The following is a 23,092-nucleotide window of genomic DNA, read 5'->3' on the forward strand; positions in this document are numbered from 1 at the left end:
TTATTTTCACGAACTTAGTTTTTAACTCTACAAGAGGTCACGTGGTCACTCCATGCCGTCCACCATGTCAATGTTTGAAATGCTTGCGGGGGTAAAAGTCACCAACATATCAAATATGATGTGGCCCCGAGTTGGAGATTTTAAAATTTGTTCCAAAGAGTGTTTTGCGAATACATATATGGAGGAGATTCTTGGCATGAATCTCCGTTTTTGGCAGATTTTCCGACGCAGTACGTGTCCCAGTCATTTGACGGTAGATCAGTATCATCAGCGATTATAATAATAATGATGCTATTTTAGCTGCGGAGAGTGGATATTTGGTCGTCAACCTTATGCAAAACATCTGTATTGGAATCAGGGGGCCTGTAAAATGAGCTCCCGAATAGGCTTCAGTCGTTTTAGTCCTTTCCGTTGCACGAAGCTCTTTCTACGTAATTTTCGTCGCACCCATATGGTTGGCGACTGAGATGTGAACTTACAGCAATGAATACTCACCCACCCAATCTATTAGGCCCGTCCATTATCTAAATCGTGAAACCGTGTGGAAAAGTCTCACTGTTTGCTTTATCTTCCGTGAGCAAACTCTCCGCTCCAACTACTATGTCTGCCTTTGTACTAACAAAAATATGTTAAACATCCAATCTTTTTGTTTCTACAGCTACGGTAAATTGAAGTTATAATTTTCATTTCATCCATCACTTATTGTTTGAGGGTTTTCGCAAGGATTCATTGTTCAACAGAGGGCACATTAGTATGCCATTCACTCACATGACTATCTTTGCCGTTTTTCGCGGCACTAATTTGATTTATTATACGTGAGTTATGTGTCGTTTTAACGCTAGTGTTTATTTGTTCTATTATTTTTGGGGATCTGAAAGTCATAGCTTGATCTGATGCGACAAAAAGCGCAGGATCTTACTTTATTTTCCCGAATATACATACATGTATGGCCTGCGCTCTTGCCTACAAACTATACCAAATCTTGGAAACGTGTATCCAATGCGCTATCCACTGTAATTCCTCAGCAGCATAATGGACCCCGGAGCGATTAAGGGGTACCCGACACGATGAGAGGACAGGCTTAGATCACCAAAGTCTGCTCCAATTACCAGATTACGTGACTCCACTATACTAGTACTGAAAACATATTTTCTGTTGTATCTGTAATATACAAGTAAGTATTATCATTACTGAAAGTGGTTAAGCCCTTCATTAACACATCACATCATTATTTCGGCGGAAGTCGCTTGAAAGTGTACTACAAAAGCAAAACTTCGGATAAGGTAAAACGGAAGCAAAACGTTTCCAGTTTTTTTTCGATGTGCAAATTTCTACATAATGAATGTACCTGTCTATATGTATTTATGTGCATGCATGCATGTGGTTATAAATTTTATGCCTAATATAGAGGCATATGTAAGCATTGTGACAATGATTTTTAACCCTCCGTGTTAGATTTACCCCTGATCGTCAGTATTTTAATCTGGAGGTCGGTTGGCTGCTGTCCGTACCCTTCCCAATGGAATTTTAATTTCCTTACTTCCTAGCACATTTTCTTATATTCGGCCAGTGAATTTCTGTTACCTTTTCTCATGATTTACAGGGAGCGGCGCTAAAGCCCGGAAAAGCAGGCGTTTCCTCGATTGAGATTTCCTCGCCGGGTTAGCGAAACCTTCCCCAGACTTCTCCAAAGCATTATACTTGGCCACAACATCGTAAACAGTTGATCTGAGGTACCACCGTAAGAATCGAACTATTCCGAAATATAACGCCCAGCGCGAACATTCTCGATAATAGCGTCTCTTCGATTGTACTCCGCACTTGTACGTAACATCTCGGCCACTTTGAGGTTATGACTGTTTACTAGATGCCTGTAGCTTTCAAGAACGTCAATTGCGACCTCCAGTGGAACTACGATTTGGCGGGAAATTCAAATTGGAATTTGTCCGGATTTAGCGCCGCACCCATAGTATGTATACGACGATGGTTTAAATGGATGTAGGGACCATTAGGTCTCAATTCCACCCAAATAAAGACCATCTACCTATCCATCTATACATCTCCTTTCACTCCACAACACTCCTTAAAATTAACTTCATAAACTTTACTTTAAGTTTTGAGTCTTTGTTAAACTATACGTTCGTTGAGTTTTTTTATTCAATGAAAATGAAATTGTAAGGCATCCATAACATTACATGATGACTTACAAACATTAATTTGAATAATAGCGTTGCATCTCCCTGGAAATTTAGGTTTAGTCAATTTTGTTCGCAGTTGTTTTTGATATTAGGCACAATTCCAGGTTCTCATTAATACGACGACTTCTCAATTTACTCTGGATAAGGTTGATTCCGGTTCGCATTAATATGAAGACCAAAATAAGGTAATATCAGCAAATGCTAAGATTTTCAGCTGATTATAAAGGTGATAACAGCTTATTATACAGGCTGTATAAGTCAGGAACACTACTCTTCAAGGGCTTAAAAAATTCAACACATCTTCCTTCTCCGTGTCTTTCAAAGCAGACCACATGTGCTGTAAACTACGTTTAAATTTGTTTTTCTCCATTATTTCTCAATTGTTACAAAGACGTACACATGTCACGCTCCAGAGTTCATTGTTTTTATTAATTCCGCGAAATCATTTTAAAGTTACCAAAGTCAATATTAAACGGAGAAGGTTTTAATCCTGTTAAAGCGGCATTTTGAGGAAGGCAAACTTCGCCGTGTTTCAATGCCCAATATCCATTCGCCTTGACCTTTTTCATACTCTGAAATTGTAGCAATGAAATGCATATTAGCAGATGACTCCGTCAAAAGGTTATGTCGTGGCACCGTTTCTTGGAAGTCGCCTGGTATTTTCTGGATTCCTTAAACCTTTTGAGAACAGATCCCCACATATTTAAAAGGGTTGTTTTGCGACAGAAAATGTCAATATCCGAAATGTTTTCTTGGCGATGTTTCAAGAGGCTTGGAAAATGAATCCAAGAGGCTTGGAAAATGAATCCAAGTGTCTCTGTCCGCGACGACTCAAATTAATTTGCTCCAGAGGGTCATAACTGGTAACGAGTCATGGATATATGGTTATTACGTGGAAACTAAAGCTCAATCATCCCAATGAAAGCTGCAGCACGAGCCAAGACCAAAAAAGCACCCCAAGTTCGGTCGAATGTGAAGGTTTTGCTTACAGTTTTCTTCGATTGCAGGGGCGTGGTGCATCATGAGTTCTTGCCACAGAGTAGAACGGCAAACAAGGAACATTACCTGCAAGTTATGCGCAATTTACGCGAAGCAATCCACCACAAACGCCCGGATTTGTGGAAGAACAAAAATTGGCTTTTGCAGCATGACAACGCCCCTGCTACTTGTGAGCGAATTTTTGGCCAAAAACGACACACTAATGATGCCGCAGCCACCGTATTCCGTAGTGACTTTTTCTTGTTCGCGAAACTGAAGAGGCCCGTGAAACGACGACGCCACGCTACCGATTGAAAAGATAAAGACTGCATCGAAGGAGGAGCTGAACAAGATCACAAAAATTATTTTTTGAAGTGCTTTGAGATTTGGAGAAAACGTTGGCACAAGTGTATAATATCTAATGGGGATTACTTTGAAGGGGACAAAATAGATATTTATGAATAAATAAATAATTTTTGAAAAAAACACAAAAATCGCGATACCTTTTGAACAGACTTCATATTAAGAGTAAATACAGTCTGATAAGAGAAAATTAATATGGAACTAGTACCAAATATCGCCCAAGTTACTCAATTAAAAGAAAGAAAAGGAAAACTTAAATAAAAGACTACCGAATGAATTTTAAAGTAAGCTCAGGATTACACAAAAACCATTACGCGGTTTTTCCACCACGCACATGTGTTTCCACAAGCTATCTTAAGTATCAAAATGTACAGCCACATAAATGGCCTTTCCATTAGTCGCCTTACTTACAGGGTCCGTACAATAAGTACAGGGACTGGTTCCATAAACCAAAATTTATTGCAGTTATCATTACAATTACGTAATAATCTTCAAAATACATTCCTCATGCATCGATACACTTAGTTCGGTACGTCTGCCACTCGTCAAAAGCCCGCTGGAAGTCGGTCCCCGGAATACTGTTGAGAGCCTTCGTCGTCGGCGCTTGAACCACCTCGATGGAATCGAACCGATATCCTTTGAGCTCCTTTTGATCTATCCTTTGAGGTAATAACGTTGCCGAGAAAATCTTCATCTTCCTGGAAGCAGTCCAAAATTTCTTGCGAAATTTCCACCCACCACAGTTTTTGTTCCTCGCTCAAGACTTTCGGAACCAGCTTCGCGCACACTTTCCTCATCGTAAGAGCCTCTGTTACAATGGTGTGGATGGTTCCGACTGAAAGGCCGGTCTACTCACTGACAAGGGCGATGGTTAAACGTCAGTCAGAGTCCAAAACCTTTTTTACTTTGACTACCTGAGCATCGGTTCGAGTGGTCGTCGGGCGTCCGACGTGGTGCTCGTCTTCGACGAGCTCCCGGCCTTCCTTAAACATTTTTTGCCCCTCAAAAACTCAAGTGCGGCTTAAGGCATCCTCCCCATAAGCCTGTTTAATGAGTGCAAGGGTCTCCGAAGCGGATTTCCCGAGTTTAACGCAAAACTTCACATCGTAGCGTTGCTCGGCGGTGCGCTCCATGCTGACGCGACGACACCACAAACAATCACACGTCACAAAAATCCATCTCGTCTCAACGCATGCCCGGAGGCGACTGAGCTTAAGTGTGCCTGAGTGGGGGGGGGGACCCCTTTACCGAGCTGATTGGTCGGACCCCCATCCACCGCTCCGTTGAGGCTACAGGAAACTAGTCCCGATACTTATTGTACGGACCCTGTACTCGTATATTTAGGCACCCATCAAAAGGCATGTAGCCTAACCTCTTTGGTCGCAGCTTAAGACACACAAACACCAACTATGCCTGCAAGTGGTATTTTGCGGAAGAGCCGAACTCAATGGGCCAAAGAGCCCCGTGGCTCGCGAGCCACGTGCGGCCTGCCAAACACTCGACTGACATGATTCGTATTCTTATGCCCACCACTAATTCCACCATTTCGGATCGAAAAACTCTCAAGATCCGATTTTAAAGGTTTCATTTCCATTATGTATATGTACAAACTGTTCTACCTGCTCCAGTTTTTACCCTCCAATTTTATCCTTTACTCCGGAATTACGCCTCTTCATTTCACAGGACCTTTTTTCGTTCACACAGATCCAATTCCTATCACGAATTGTATTCTAATGCTCTCAACTATTATCGTCACCCCTCGTCTATCTAACCAAAACTGATCATGAATTCCTCACCTATTTCACTCCAGTCCTCATGTTTCCACTATCATTACATCTCCGGACCCCATCCCATCCGGACTCTCCATCCGCCACTCGCACCTGAGCAGCCTGAGAAGAGTACAGGTTGTGGGTAAGTCGTTTAGCCCTCCGATCTACTCCTATCATCTGTCATATAGGCATTGATTCTTCCCACCTTGCTCTAGTCGAACGCTTTCTCAAAATCCAAGAAAGTAAACAAATACATCCCGATTGTCCTCCACGATCCTTTCTCACGGTATCATCACTGCCATGGCATCATGCGTGTATCATCCCTTTCCTGACCTCAAACCGACGATTCCCTAAATTAATCATTTGCGCTCCTAACCACCCTTTTATACATGATCTTAAGTACCACCTTAATTACGAATACATCCCGACTTATTATTCCTTAGTCCTGTCATACTAATGCAGATCTGATGAAATTTCCCGGCCAAATTTCTACGTCAAATATAGTACGAAGAAATGCTTAAAAAAACTCTTTCTTCCACGCTTCCCTAAACCCTTAAGTGGTTGTTCGGGGATGTAGGGCGAACGTACAAACCCCATGGCCTTTTTTAATTTTCGTACATTCCCTTAAGACACTTTCTATCAAGAAATCAAGTATGCTTGAACCTAAACTTTCTTCATCTCCGTCATATTATATGTGTAAACTTGCTGGTCTAATCGTGCAGATCCCCAATGCTTTCTTCCCAACTCTTGAATCTCTGCCAGGAAAATCAATAATTTTCCACCCTTATCTTCGACAGTGTGCAGTATTCATCATTCTTAATACACCTGGAGCTTTCACTTTTCCGTACAGTACTTCCATATAACTGAGGAGAAGATTATAACATAAGGGGCCGGGGACGCTGGTTGGAAGGGGAAGGTGGGGTAGGATATGTTTACGAGAGGAAGAGTTGTAAGAGGAATTTTTACAAGTGTGGGAATAATATGGACGTTTTAGGGAGCGGAGGGGGGATGAAAATATGTGAAGATTGGGGTAATTTATGTCTCATATCAATATCTGGGTCATTCCAGGAATCCAGAAGCCAAGTAATCGTATCTCAACGCAAAGAATCTCTGCATTTGTAGACCACTACCTGCAGCCAATAGTACACTCCCTACCGTCATTCACTAAATATTCATACCATTTCCTGGAAAGGCTAAAAACAACCAACCTCCCTCCAGATACCGAAATTACCACGGCCACCATTGATGCCACAGCCCTTTATATTTCCATTCCCCACTCAGAATGTGTATCCACTCTCCAATACTACGTCTCCCAACGCCCTAAGCCACACATACCCAGCACGGAATTTCTTGTGAGCCTTTCCGATTGCATCCTCACTCGTAATCCCTTCACCTTTAATGATAAATTATACTCATACATCAAGGGATATGCCATGGCCAGCCGGTTCGGCCCTTCCTGGGCAAATCTTTCTTGGTCTTGCAGAGAAAAAATCCCGGATAAAAGAATCCCTGAACCCTCTATTGTTGCTCAGATATATCGATGACGTTTTCCTTCTCTGGCCACATGACACTGATTACCTGAAAACGATCGTTTCCGACTTCAATGCTTCGTTCTCTGTCTCTTTCAATTTTACCGCTTCCTCCTCCCAAATCACCTTCCTGGATGTAAACGTATCATTAATGGACCAAAAATTCCACACTTCTGTACATATAAAATTTACCAACCAGCAACATTACTAGTTGCCACTCATATCGCACCAAACGCTCTACTCCTCATTCCCTTTCAATAAAAGAACACAGAATCTACAACGACCCCGACTCCCTTGATAAATTCCTCTTAAATCTACACCATTCCCCCTCCAACGAGGTTATCCTGAATCCCTCCTAAACAAAAGAATCCGGAGACATGCTTACACTTCCAAACTTTCCCCCACCGCAGAAACCAAACCTCTTTCAATTTGTACCGCATTCTCCCCTGGCCTCGTCTCTGACATCAGTCCTAAAAAACCTCTACCCTACACTCAAAAACCATAATTCCACCACCAACATTTTTCCCAAACGCCCCGCCAACCTATTAGATCTCCGCAAATCAACCAATCCACTCCTTAAATCCCCGCACAGTCCAAAATTCACTCCTTACAATAAGCCTACATAAAAAACATGTCCTATTATCAAAACCCAAATCCTATCCTTCTCTCACCCGCTTTTTAACTCTCTCCCACCAATTCCTTACCCCTCATGTACTTCCAGGAGTGTAGTTTACCTTCTGAAGCGCCAACTATGCCATGCCTTTTATATCGGACAGCGTACCACACCACTAAATATTAGAATCAAAAACCACCGGGACTCATGCAAAAATTCTTCCCTGATTGGGATGCTCCCAATCCCAAAACACGCCTCCGAACAAAAAACTTCCTTTGATAAATGCTAGAATGTCTCCATTTTAGCATCCCTCCCATCCTCTGACCCTCCACTCAAACTGAAAACAATAGAGCGGGCGTTCATCTGGCTCTTGGATTCCTGAAATTACCCAGGTATTAATATTAGACATCCATTGCCCCGATCTTCACATATTTTTATCCCCCTTCCGCTCCTTCCCATATTCTTCCCACACTTCTAAAAATCCCCCTTCCAACTCCCCCTCGCAAACCTTTCCCCACTTTCCCCTTCTATCCAGCGTTTCCAGTCCCTTCTGTTATAACCTCTTCCTCAGTTCCTTCCTTCTATTTCTTGAGAAAGGTGGCTTGTACCACCTAAAATCCGAAAACGTGCGAGTTTCTTTTGTTTTAAAATAATTATTGACCCTATTTCGCATTAGCTCCCAGGAAACTGAGCCAACTGGTCACGCTGTTTATTTATTCATTGAGAAATTAACTCAAAAACAACCACACGGGATTTTAGATTGGATTTTTAATAAAGTGAAGAAGTAAACCAAAATAAATATTTATGAAATAAACTTAGGATCTAAAGGGGTGAAAACTATTTACATTATGCGAAACGGATTTTCTCGACACAGGAACACTCAGTACACGCGTCCATACTTCAACCACAAGTTACAGAATAAATATTGGAGCGGAAGTCTGCAAAATTGAAGGACGTGAAAGATGAAAGGGAGGGGGGATGAGATACCAATTTCAGGAAAATCGATCTGAGGGAACCCAGGATGCGTTCCAAAAGTAATGCAATTGAATTTCCCGCGCCCCTTCTTTTGGTCGGAGTGGAACCGAACCAATTTGAGTACGTGGGGGGGGGACGCCCGTGCTTTGCCGTGAAACCGGTCTCAGTGCTGTCCAAGCTGTTGAAGGCCAAGATGTCATTTATTGTAAACTTCTGCGCGCCGATCGTGCCTCGCAAGACCGACCGAACAGAAATTTCAAGTTAACTCTAGCAACGTAATGAAAATGAACCTGATTATTTGGAAGTCATCACTGGTGATGGAACCTGGGTTTTTTAATACAAGCCAGAAACAATATGCCAAAGCTCTGAATGGCACACCAACCAGCCCCCAAGGCCAAAAAGGCAAGAATGAGCAAATCCAAAGTGACAACAATGCTCATTGTCTTTATCGACGGTAAAGGATTGGTCCATAAGGAGTTAAATTAGATAAGTGCTCGAAAGATTCAATGACGCAATTATTAATTACTAAGAGATAACTAAGACATGTACCACTTCTACCATTATTACTAAGACATACATTTCTGACAGCTACCTGTAAGAATTCTGGGGGCACAAGAGGGGAATTGAGAAGGAAAGAATAAGATTTTGAATATTTTTCGAAGAGAATGGAGATGGGTGGATAATTTTCAGTATTATTTTTAGATTTATATTATAATAGCGGCGAAACGATATCTATTTTCCACCGACATGGGAAAGAACCAGAAATTAAATATGTGTTAAGATCACTAAGATGGGAACATGAAGGGTAATGGCGGTGCGATTGAGAAAGAGACATGAATGAATGGCCTTTTTCAGGGGTACGGAAGCAAGAGGATACGTGATTCCGTAAGTGTGGTGGAAACGTTCATGCTACTTAATCTGAGCCAGACCATTATTCGTATAGTCTCACACGTATTTCTGAACCCCACGCATTCCCCGCCTATTGTGGTGGTTTGATCAAATGATTAAACCATTCTCGGGCAGAACTCCATTGCTTTTTCCCCAGTACATTCTCTGCTCCTAAACCCTACTTCCCTACCAACTCTACCTTTGCCCACCGCCGGATTCCAATCCCATATCGATATCCACTTTGTTCTTCCAGGCACAACTGAATTCATTTTGTCTAAGTTATCTAGTTTTATAAGCGAGACAAGTGAGTAATTCCACGCTCATAATTGATAAAAAGGTACCGACACAGCGGGATTGGACTTGATGTTATGGATGGGAGATGATCACCGAGAGAAAAGGGACCGAACATTCCTATACCAGCAAAACTTTAGGAAACCTTCCTGTAGTTTTGAAGGTATCCTTGACTCCGTTGAATGGACTAACGCCTTCATATTCCACCTAAAGAAAAATGCAGAGATTTAAAACCATGAGATCGGGTTGTCCAGGATTGTGGGTCTCTACGGACGATCCGATGGCTTGGATACGACAACAGGAAAAGGTTTTCTCTTACGCTACGACGAGATTGTTCTGGAGCCCAATCGAGCTGCAGCCACGGTCGCGAAATTTGGAATTATCATAAAACAGTGGCGAATGACGCTGAACAAACTGAATACAAGCAGGGAAAGATTATCACTAATGAGGAGAACTACAACATTCAATATTTGTACCATAACAATGCATGCACAGCACACCACTTACCAGTAAACGAGTGACAATTCATCGAACCCCAATTATGACGAAATTTTAACTTTATAACCTCGGGAAATTGGAAAATTTCAATCGAAATATTGATATTTGTGTGAGCTCTTACCATCACTGCTTTCGAGTGTCAAAAAATTCGAGTACCGCTGGAGTAAGCCCTACTTTCGCGCCATTACTTATAATTAATAGTAATACCCTACCGGCTGATATCGTAGCACCGATACTGTTAGCGGTAGTACCGGCTGAAGTGAACGTTGTTCCACCGGCCACTTCCGACATCGAACAAAATCCCTAAACCACTACGATGCGAAGATTTTAATTTTACTCCAGAATGTTAAAATAAATGCGGGCCAACTTCGACGTTTTCCACATTATGGGACAGTTAATGTATTCCGAAAAAATACCGAGTGCCGCCACCCAAAAGATAACACCGCGGAAATCGATTTATTGACGAGGCCCCTCTTAAGGTTATACGAAAAAACCTTCCTCCTTACATATATTTCGCGGCGTCAAGTTTAATCAGAACAGGAGGGGAAAACGGCTGCATTTATTCTGCATTAATAATAATATTTGCAATTCTTGGTGCTTACTCATTTGCTAGCAAATACATGAGATATCAATAAGCAAACCTGTCTCAGGATCAATTAAATTAAATAAAACAATATCATCTCCAAGTCTCCTTCGTGACTATTTTCCCAATGGTTGCATAAGAAAAAAGAACTGCATGGATACTGCGATTCGCAAGTCAGGACAAGATTAAACGTTGCGTAGACATTAGATATATTAGTAGGCGCATGTGTATGTTAGCTGCTAGTATATGTACTTGCATTCGCGTAAGTTAAAAAGGTTTTTGCATGAATATATCTGATGAATATATATTTGCATGAATATATACGATCTGTGGGTGTAGGTTTGCATGAAGTTGTCGGGTTTGCTTGTGGTTTTATTCTCATTTACGGGTGGAGACCTAGCACTCCCCGCCACACACCCTTGCGGCGGCTTACGCGGTACTATGTAGATGTATGTAGCTAGCGAATTCCAGGAACAATTCGATCCCAACCTTGGGAAAGAGTGAGTGAAATTAGGAATGATATGCGGCTCCGATCTCGAGTTGCGTCCAGTGATCACATTTTCATTTGAAGCCAAAAGCAATGAACATTGTGTATCGATGACCGAATGACCCTTCCGCGTCCTTCACACCCAAAAATAAACGGAATTATTTCTCGACGCGGACGGCCGGAGTGGGCGGGAAAAGTGGTGGCAGGTCTTGGGACAGAAACAGGACCTTTTAGAACACGACGATTTCTAGCCCTCTCTCCAGAATGAAGCGCCAGGATAGCGTCTCTCGTTCCTTCACCTCCCCGGAAGCCTAATTAACACTTTCCTCTGCCTTCATTTTGATTCTGTTCCCGACGGTATGTAAAAGAACCTTGGAAACATGGGATAAGGGATGGGAATAACGTCCGACCACGGAAGGGGGAAAAGTATACAGGGTCGAAAGTAGTCATTAGCAATCACCCCCTGCCACACACCCTGGCGGTGGCTCGCAGGGTGTGTGGCAGGGGGTGATTGCACCCTGGCATTTAGAATTAAAAAACACTTAATTTACATTAGGAAATAGGATCCGGGACACTCTATATGAGAACAATTTTATTTTACTCGGCAAGGCGCCTTACACAACCCATTATCTCTACGGGGGTTTCGACCCCTATCTTGAGGACCCTGCTCCAGGGTCATCTCAATTTAACTCAATAACCTTTCGAATAATGCGCAGCGAAAATTTCTGGATGAACGAGACTGGGAGTTCCTTCACGCTGAGCGCTCGCGGAAAAACAGCGGGATTACAATGATACGCGGTTTCGTCAATTCAATCATCGCCGTTGGCTTCGCATTGACCACCGCAGATGAATCAAATATATCTCCCGAAAATGATGACCTCATTTGGGCAAAAATGTTCAATCCCTCCAACTTGTGGACGTACAAGCTCTGTCCCAAAAGTGGTATAACTTATTTTTTTCCCAAATGGACGGGCGGCGGTTTCTCTGGCTGGGTTCGAGGGAGAAGAGTCTCAGGAAAGGCTGGATGTCGGTGGCAGTTGGCTCCCAGCCTTTTCGAAGTGCGTATCGTTCGTTTGCGAAACCTCTGTAACGTGACCTCGTTACGCTCCACCATGAACTAGTTGTTGGAACAGCGTTCCACCATCAAATTTGCCTGCAACTGGAGAAAACTGGAAAAGAGACTCGTGGCATACCCATGGCAGCTTATAGTGATAACGCAATGGGTAGATCGGGTGTTTTTTGAGTGGCACAAGTCGTTTCGGGAGGGTAGAGAAGATTTTAAAGACGCCGAACGCTCAGGACGCCCTTCGACCTCAAAAAGTAACGAACATTTTGCAAGGGTGAAGAGTTAGTAGGACAGGGATCGCAGATTGAGTGTTCGCATGGTTTTTGGTGAACATGGCACCCCTAAAAATGATGCGCATCGACTTTTGAGCAAAAACATGGACATGAAAACAGTTTGTGCGAATTTGGTGCCGCGAGTGCTCTCGGACGAACAAAAGGAAACTCGCACGCGGATCTGCCAAGAGCTTCTCGGCCATGGTAGTGAAGATCCAATTTTTTCAAACAATGCCCCACCAGGCTTCTTCCTCTTCAAGAGCAGGAGCACTGCATAGTGACAACTCACAGGCGCACGTAGTTGTTCGGTTATGCCCTTGTTGGTGTGCAGACTGGTCCAGTGTGTTCGTTCTGCTGTAGAAATGGAGGCAAGCAAAGAGATGAGGTTCGTTTTCTGGTGGCTGCAGGTGCTGGAGTGGAGAGCTGAAATTAATCATTCGTCGCAGGTCTGTACCGAGTATTGTGAACACCGCATGTTCCTGACGAGTGCGCAGGAGTAATGGAGGAGGAGAGACTCTGAGAAGGGCGCATTGACACGCTGCAAGACGGACAAGGAAGTGTATAAGTGGGTACGGTTGTGGATCCGTCTGAGACACCTACCTCTTTCTGCAAAATTGATCGTCTCGTACCCCATGGGGATAAATGCATCAACACTTTTGGTCATTACTTTTGAATTAAACCATTGCACGGCCACTTTGTAGCGGATGTTCGGTTTTCATTTGACCGCCCCTCATACATTCCTTGAGGACGGAAAACGAGGGACTTCTTACAGACAGCGTCGAAAAAGCAAATATTTCTAACATTTTTTTCCAAAGCGTCTACAATAAAGATAAAAACGCACAAAACGATCCACCACAATCACCCTGGGAACACATTGAGTGACATTACACTGATCAAGACAGGAATAGAACATCACCTCCGTAGTATCAAAGCCAACAAGCACCAGGTCAAGAATTAGGTAAAGTTCAGAGAAAATCCATTGAGGTCATCAAAACACCCAAGACACGAAATGTTACCACAGGCGCCTTTATTCGCCTGCTTTGGCTCCATCCGATATCCATCCCTTCCCCCTCGCTCAAAAAGTTCCTCCGTGGATGGAGATTCCCTTCAAACAAAGAACTAACAGCCGAAGTGGACGGGTATTTTGAAGGCTTGAAGAAATCTACTTTTACACCGGAAGTATTTGGGTTCCTTGGGAGGAAGTGTGGCTAAAAGAATTACATGAAGTCCAGAGAAAATCCGCCAGTTCGTCGGAAATTGTTACGATAAAAAGACGAATTTGACAGGCCTTTTACAGGACTTAGGCTGGGAGCAACATAAGATTCGTAGAGAACAAACGAGACTTAGACTTAAAGAAAGGTTCAGAAGAAACGAGTATACCGATGACACCCGAGGAATTATTACGTCCCCACACAATATGGGTGCGTTAGACCACAAAGGTGAGATAGTGAGATATACTCCAGTGCAGATGGATGCATACGTGGTCTGTGCAATAAAAGCCCGAGCTCGTTGACACTGGTGGCCATGACGCGGACCATAGCCCCGCCCACTAACGGCGCTAGTTGTCTGAGACCCAATGAGCCGTCTGTGATTGGCGGATCGTCGAGCTGTGCGCATGGTGCCAGTTATGTTAGCTTATGTAGTCCTTCTTTTTACTGTTTGTCGAAAATGGAAATCACGGAGCATCGAATCAACATCTAGTTTTTTGGTTAAGTGCGGTAAAAGTTATCAAGAAATTACTGAAATGTTGACAGCTGCTCACGGTGATAGGACTCTGCAGAAAACATCCGTTTTAAAGACGGCTGACTAGACGCCACGGATGATGCAAGGCTGGGATGACCTTCAAACTCCTGTGTTGGCGACAACATTGATCGTGTGCTGTCCCTTGACCTTTCCGATCGTCGAAAAACTGTCCGAATGATAGCTGATGAACTGAATTTAGGAAAATCAACAATGCACACTATTTTAACCGAGCATTATGGATGGACCCTCCACCATGACAATGCACCTGCACATTCAGCATTTATAGTTCGCCAGTTTCTAGCAAAAAATTCAATCAACATTCTTGATCATACTCCTTATTAGCGAGATATCGGCCCCGGCGACTTTTTCCTATTCCCAAAATGCAAAAATTTGATGAGGGGGCATCACTGGGAAGAAGAGGACACAAAAAAGCAAGAAACGACAAGAAAACTGAAAAGCTTAACTGCCAAGGATTTCCAAAAGTGCTTTAAACAGTGGAAAAGAAAATGAAATTAGTGCATAGCAACTAGGACGTAATCGATGTAGAATAAATTGTGTAAAATTAAGTTTTTAATGGCTTCAGTTCGCGTATTTATTGGACAGAGTAGTATTCTCGTTCTTTCCCCGAACAATCAGGAATCATGATAGTAATAAATCAAAGTCAAAATAGAAATAGAAAAGACGTTCTATTTACAAGTCAGGACAAGACCAAACGTTGCGTAGACACAAGGTATACTCGAAGGTGAATATGGGTGTTTGTTGAAATTATACATATTTGCACGCGGGTAAGTTAGGAAGGTTTTTGCAGGAATGTATACGCCACTGTGGGTGTCCCTTATGGTATGATTGGCATGATTTTTGTTTTGGTTTTGCACGTGGTTTTACTTTCTTTTTCGGGTGGTGACCTAACACCCCAAAGACAAAGAAAGACGCGGTGCATGGCGGATGTGGTCACGGAGACTCCCTCAAGCCGCCCACGGGAAATACAAGGTCTGCGTATAAAAAGTATCGGCGACAATATTTTCCCTGACGCGCGCGTGAAGCGCTGAATTCATACCGTCGGCTAAGTGTACGCATGGTCGCAGATCGTGTTGGCATAGATACAAGATGACAAATATATTGGCATTGATAAGACAGTGACAGTGCACACAGCATTAGATCACTGAAAATTACGCGATGCAAAAATCTGCGCTAAACTCGTCCTCCCTAAGGTTTTTGGGCGAACGACCAAAAGAGCAGTCAAGTGTGTCTGCTTGCGAAGACCTACTGCAATGTTATCGCGACGATTCCCCAATCCCTGACTTGGCACCAGCAGCAGACTATTTCTTATTCCCAAAAGTGAAATTCTCCCTCAAAGGACACCACCATGGGAACCTAAGTACCATCAAAGAAACTTGTACGCGCACCCTTAAGGACCTCCAGGGAGCCTTGGAGGGAAGAGTACTTTGAAGAATTTCGAGGCATTGCGGCAATATCTGAAATAAATCTATTTTCACAAAACGTTTCCCGATACTTCTTATACAATCCATGTATGTATTAGTGGAGTCCCAGGAGCGCAGTAAGAAGCCTGTTTTGACGCGGATGCGAAATAAGACGACAAGGGCGGTGTGCTGGGGTTTATTAATTTCCTGAAAAAATACAAAATCAGGCTCTCGCGTTCCCCGAAAGGAAAGGCAAAAGTCTGATGTCCTTGGGGGAGGAGACCGTTGAATGTCCATGTGGTTGTGCAATTTCGCCTTCTTACTTATCAAATTCTAGCTTGGACGTTGTTGGATAAATTTTTACTGCATTCTAAGGTGCATGTGTTTGTTAGCTGAAAGTATACGTATTTTCATGTTCGTAAGTTGAAGGGGGATTTTGCATGAATGTATAAACCACTGTTGGTGTAGGTTTGCATGGATGTGTTGATTCTGCATGTGGTTTTGTTCTCTTTTGCGGGCGGAGACCTAACACCCCCCCCCCTTCACACGGCCTTGCGGCGGCCAGCGGGATATCATTTAGATGTAGATGAAGGGAACGGCGTGCGATGTATGCGCAGGCAAGAATCCCCACAGGAAAAATTGGATTGATTTTTTCAAACCAGAGAAAAAAGTCTAGGCAGGAAAAATATCAATGAGTCCCCGCGAGAAACAAGTCTATTCAAAGTTTCTTTAAAAGTATCTCGGCTGAATATACGCCTCAACTAAGGTCATTTGACGTTTAAAACGCGGAAAGAACACATAATTGGGTCACAAACAATTCCCTTTCTACCAATATTCCACTTTCACAGAATTCGGTATTAAAATCTTATTCCATGTAAGGCAGTCTTCAACATTTTATCCGACTACAGAGGTTGCGCGAGCCTCACACCTCACCCACTCTCTCGATGCCACAAGGAAAAGTTATAAATTCGACAGAGAGAGCGATGGGGTGATTACAATTCCACACGTGCTCACAATTCAAATGAAGATTCCGGCGGCTCAAGGGACCGTGTCAAGCATCCGCGCCACGATCTCGCCTCTTCTATGTCATGATATAGAACTTTTGATTTGAGAGGTACCAGAATAATAATTGTAATTATAATCATAATTATTGCTAGGTTGTAGTCTCTTTTTTAAGATATGTTTAAGATGGACGCAGTCTGGTCAACGCTACATTTCCTCGCCTCTTCCGACAGCCTGACGACCTTCTTCAGTTCTGGACATTTCCTTCCTCCCTTCATTCCGTTCAACATGCCTAGCCTTCTCCTCGCCGAACACCACTTGCTTGCCTTCCGTTCCGACCTCCATAACAGTTTCCAGAATTCCATTTGCCAATCAAAACGCTCTGCATTCACTCTCTCCGCCTCCTTTGGATTTCTCCCGACAACCCCCCTCCCCTGTCTCCTCCCCTTTCACCCCGCCTAACACGTCTTCGTTCGTTTCCTTTTCGGCCCATCCCATCCTTCTACACGTCCACATCACAAAAGCCTACAAATCTATGCCTATCATCTTGCCTCGGTGATTACCGGAGAACGCGGTAGTCCAGGAGTAGAGCTTTGAACTACTGACCCGAGGGCGCAGGTTCGATTCCCGGTCAAGCCTCTCTAGACAACTTCAGCTCCACGTAGGCTGTGTGATTTTTCGGGTACCAGATATTCCTGGCACAGAAGAAGGAAGGAAGCCCCCCCCTTATTTCCCCGTTGGCCGAATTTCACACGTCGTACGTGGATTAGCACTCGGTGAACTCTACTAGTACCATCACCTACCACCAAATCGACCCATTCGGGTTGATTACTGTGTTTACGGTTTAATGATGATCTTGCCGGCCCTGGTGGCGGCGGAGTAACGTCCTCGCCTACCAACCCAGAGGACGCGGGTTCGATTCCCGCCTCGGAGGATTTTCCTCCATATAGGGCTTCGTTGTATGTAATTGTCTGTAATGCAAGGGTTAGGTGGAAGAAGGGACCAAATGTCTCAACCTTGCCCAATTAAATCGAAAAATAATTAATTGTCTCCGCACTGAGCAAGACCATGCTCCACACCAAAGTTGGTATCGGAATACGTGCAACGAAACCATTCGAAATTTTTAACAGGCTGATAATTTCTTAAATAATTCAGCAGTGACAATTTCACCGATGAGTATTTGCACAATGAGATGGTTAATTATTGAGGATTATTGCATTTTTCGTCATAAACGAAGGCTGATAAAGCGCTATTGATATAAACCGCACTCGAAATGAACACACTCAAAATAAGCAAAGTTGATGAAATAGTAAACCTCGTTGCCCATAACCTCAGTTGATTTAAGTATGGCTCCCAAATGATTTCTCCAGCCAAAATAATGAGTCTCACGCCAAGAATGGCAACGCCGGTGCAAGTCAAGGATTTTTCTTAAAAAAATCAAGCAGCCGAAGAATGGAGGATGGCACACGGCCGGACACTTTCGGCAAGACCAATGAGGGAGAGCTGGACAAGCAAACCGAATCCACCTTCCCTCACTCACCTTTTCGTCTCGTCTTATTCGGGAAGGCAAAAAACGCCTTTCCACCGCCACAACATCGTCTCTCGCCCACACCGAGACATGCTCACGGCACGGGGTGCATTATGCTCCTAAATACGAGGGCCAACCAGAGAGTAACTTACGTTTCGGTCAAGCGTGGCGTGGTGGGTAGGGCTAGAGCCACCATCTCGGTGTCCCTACACTCAGTACTACGCATCCTGCGGTGGTAGTGTTTAGCAAACTGTGGTTCTTCTATGCTCTGCTCACATTGCGAAATGCTAAAATGTGCGCTGCAATAGAATATCCCCAGAGTTTTGAAGTGTGCGATCTGTAATTTATGGTATTTACAAGCAAAAAAACCACGAGCCAATTGAACTATTGACAGGCAACTTTTTGAAGAGTAGGAGGAGACGGAATAATAATGAGTGAAGGCGGAGTGAGGCAGTGGTGCATTCTCAATTCATAAATGGCCACAGCACCAATGTTCACGACGAGGACACCGCAGTGGTCAGCCTAGCCTTATGGTGACAGATTAACTGACGGTGACAACCGAGGAAAATCGCCATTTTACGACTGCGTATCTATCGTTTACACCTGTCCAGCAAACAAAGTGCTTTAGCAGTGGCGCAGAATTGCATGCTGGTGTATAAACAAGGGGTTAAAATGTTAAGGCGGCGGCAGATTGCTTCAGAGACGGAATTAAAAAAAAGGTTGTGTGTATGATGCATGATAAATGCCTCAATTTGATTGGCGACTATGTGGAAAAATAGTTTAGGAATGTGCCTTTTAAATGTGTAAATAATAAAACTTGGTCTTATTTATACAGTTGTATATATTTTAAAACACGTTTTAAATATAATTTCAAAACGTGATATACTTTCTGGACAACGCTCGTAAGTGTTGAAATTTTTTGGAGCACACACACACACAAGGTGATCGATTAAAGTAATTCATCATTCATAATTTTAACTTTTTCCATCAACGTTATCTGAAAATTAAATGGATTAGAGGGAGAAGAGGGGAGGGAATCGACCGCCGACTAAGACAAGAATCTTTTCGCCTCAGTTTCCTTTCTTGACAGCCCTCGCACGTACACCCGCGCCGAAGTTGGGATTTTCCAGAAAGTGAGGGAGAGAGAATAAATAAAACAGTCATCGTCTTAGACTGAAAATAGACGGCGAATCCATTTAAACGCACGTCGGACATATTTTCTCCTTCCATCCTAGTTCGTCCCAAATGCAATGCGACTACTAAGTTATTAATTAAATCTCCGAAATTTGGAAAGAAACTATATCAAGATTGATTCTCACCGCGGGAACCCGCAGCCTCCGAACCACTTTAAGAAGCAGTCACTATTGAACACCACAAATACGTCTTCCCGCGCCCGTCTCGCCCGCCTACCCCCACCCCACTCCCCCGGCCGGACATTTTCAATCGAAATGCCAGTTGGCCGAAAGGTGGAGGACACCGCGACTTTAGAGGGAAGCCGCAGCACTTGTCCCGTCCCTAATCCAACAGAATGGGATTCCACGCTTGCGGAATAAATCGTTGGGTCTTCCTTTTCTTTTTCGAGGGACATATTAAAGAACTGTTCTACGGAAAATGTCACACTCATACTCTTTTTCAGAATTAAATTTTTTCCCGGGTGACCGACCACCTTCCATTAACGTGAAAAACGTTTCCCTAGTTATGAGGAAAGGAATATTTTTAGCTAGTGGAAACAAAGGGAAAAGCAACTAGAAATTCAGGAAACATTCTAGGGATCATTATTTCAAAAACCAGGAGAAATTATTGGCAGTTTTCGCGATGATTATTTTTAGACGCGGATTTTTATTGCGATTTCTAATGCGAAAAAGATTAGGGGAAAAATTTAACAGAATGAAAGTCGCCACACACTCAGCTGCTGCTCAAGTTGCATTAACGAGATATAAGCAATTCAGACGATGAACGGAATAAAATTAAGAAGTGCTATTGTGCCTCCGATTCACCCTCGAGTCTGCCCTCTTAATACATCCGAATTTTAAGAGACGAGCGAAGGAAATAATTCGATTAATTCCACTTCTACGTCGGACTCCAATTTTGACGGCGTTTCCCTGTTAACATTACTGAGTAGACACGGTATTACGATACATACAAGAAATACATTTCGCCGATGATACTAATACACTGTTATCTGGTGAATCCTTAAACAACTTGTTATGTTAAAGTGGACGAACTCTGCAGCCAATAACACTTTTGCAGCTAACTGAACTGACATTAACGCATGAAAATTATAACTTTTCCCCCAAATCATTACTCAACAGAACATCAAGTCGAATATACAAACAAGACATAAGCATACTAAGGTCCTCAGTTTATTTTTCGATGTCAATTTCAGATAGAATAAACACGTTCATCTTTTAGCCAACAAATTGAGTTCGAATTCATTCATCTTCGCATACTTAAAGTAAATTAATATAATCAATGTACGCTAATTAATACGTTCTTTGGTAAATATTATCCACAACTCACTTCTCGTGTCCCTTTCTTGGGCACCTTTAGCACCTGCTCTTAACTCAAGCAACAAGAAAAATAGTTGTCCGAATTCTCGAATCCTCCTCGCCCACCTTGTCGGCCTTTATTCGAATCTCTCAAGCTTTCTGCCCTTACCACACTTAGCAATTATATGCACAATAGTCACCAATAATCAGGGGAAACAGTAATTGTAATATCCAATACACTCAACACGAAGGAAATTTGACTTGGGCGTATTTCAAATTAATATGGAAAACTCCAATAGACCAAAAGAGATGTGCGAGACTTTCGTAGTCTGTAAAAGAACACTAACAGTATCTTATGTGAAACTTGAAAAAATCCCACCGAGAAAACTGTGTTAATCTATTAGGGGGAGTTCCTTTGTGAAACTATGACACATTTTAATTTTTGACTTCACTTATTCTTCGTGTAAATGTTTACCCAGGATGATGAAAGTAAATATTAAGAAGACGAAATATACCGCGTGCAAAAAATATAAAAATTTATTTAACATATTAGAGAACATAACACGCCATCAACCAACACGAAACGCACTCCATGCCATTCCACTGATTTACAAACTCGCACAAATTAAACGGAAAATCTATTTTTTCCGCACAGATAAAATGAAAGTGCCCTCCTCTGTTTTGTCACAGTGATCCAAAAGTTCACAGTGGACAGAATAAGAGCATAACTAACTCGAAACAGCTACTTTCTTTCTCGCTCATCGGTCCACACACGCTAACTGATTACTCAAGACGCATGTGTTATCTCCACCCACCCCCACCACTCACAGTTGTAATTTATTAATGAGTCTCAGAATCAGGTCACATGATTTAAATGTTTTCCAGTGTGAAATATTATGTAGCAGAATGTGGGAATAACACAAACACGATAAAAGAGTACAAAAAGCAAAACTAATTTCCAATTACCTCTGTAACGATATCACTGCCACTTAACTAAACAACGATGCAATCAACTCACTGTACTGAACTATTAATCCAAGCTATTCTCCGATGCCAGCTACATTGTAAACGGTCTCCAAAAATGAACGAAAACACTGCGTAGTCGTTACGCAAAGGAAAATAATATCTACCATGTTTTGAACACAATTTTCCATTTCAAGAATGACACTCAAATTAAACGCACTCCATGTTCCATTAATAATTAGTGCAAAACACATCGCTGTTCCCAGAGGTAATACATTCCTCATGCAAACAGCAATCCTGCGCTACAACGAAGTGAACCCTTAACGTAAACAAGTACATGAACGAAGTTTGAAAATGCAGCATGGGGCAACCAAAAAGCAAGCAATTTCACTCCATTACAGAAGAAACAAGAAACTCCAGTAAACCCATGTCTGACAGTTCATACACACAGTCATAGAGTTATTCTCATTTTTTTTAATTAATTATGTTAAGCACTACCCACCTCCATTCATATTCCTGGGTAAGGTAGTCTTCCCTCTTCATCCCTGCAATTTCTTGATTCAAAAAGGAGACATATTCACTGCCATTGAAATGCAAAGCTGCATTTGGTCCCTGGTGAATCCACTTAATAACATCTTTTTCATGAACATTCCCAGACATATTTCGGCGAATTCCTGTCCGAACCTTCGTACAAGCGTACAATATCCTCGGTCTTTTAAGATTGGGAACACTCACACTCATTATAGCAACAGTGTCATTTATCCACTGCTCCTGGAATTCATAGCTATCACAGTTTCCATTATTCCTAAAGTAGTATTCTGAACAAGGGTAACCTTTTTCAGCCCTGCACGAAGTACTTTTTATGGACATACCCTTATCGAAACTGCGACCTGTAAACAGTACAGATAAATTCACCCGTGTGTCATTGCCACTCAAAGATGTGTTAAGAAGGGACATTGAATGGACGATTGGTTTGATTACTGTTGTTACAGATGTTGTTTCTACCCAAATCACACGTAAACAAATTGTCGCCACTACTACGCAAAGTCGTATTATAACTGCCATGTCTCTAGCGTAATCCTTAAAGCCATCTGGTAGCCATGGTATTTATATGGTAAAAAAAGCGAAAGTCTTGACGCGTGCGTAACTTAATTTTAGGAAGTACCGGAAATTCGAAAACAAGAACTACGTTCAATTTTTCATATTTTCCGAGGAATCAATAAATCTCAATTTTATTGTGAGTAATAAATGTTTTTCTTTCAATTAAGGCTTATATGTCATTTAAAAGCTATGTGTAGAAGGGATGATACTGATCTTATGTGTTTTTTGAAGGCAAAAGCGTACAGTAAATGTATTAATAATCTATTTTTGCCCAAAGACGGCAATTTATTTAATACATGGCAAATGATATTAATTTAGTCATATTATAAGAATTT

General features: G+C 42.5%; 1 protein-coding gene across 1 annotated transcript in view; it reads right to left on the reverse strand.

Moving 5' to 3' along the window:
• uex (metal transporter uex) overlaps positions 1-22,713 on the reverse strand; it is a 97,943-nt gene extending 75,230 nt beyond the window's left edge. Inside the window, exon 1 of the mRNA XM_071592122.1 lies at positions 22,159-22,713. Within this exon, the coding sequence (XP_071448223.1) occupies positions 22,159-22,613 (455 nt within the window). The 5' untranslated portion in view covers positions 22,614-22,713. The remainder of the gene's footprint in view (positions 1-22,158) is intronic.
• Positions 22,714-23,092: the final 379 nt, after the last annotated feature.

Source organism: Hetaerina americana, unplaced genomic scaffold, assembly GCF_022747635.1.
Source record: "Hetaerina americana unplaced genomic scaffold, ioHetAmer1.1.p SCAF_5, whole genome shotgun sequence".
Taxonomy (NCBI): domain Eukaryota; kingdom Metazoa; phylum Arthropoda; class Insecta; order Odonata; family Calopterygidae; genus Hetaerina; species Hetaerina americana.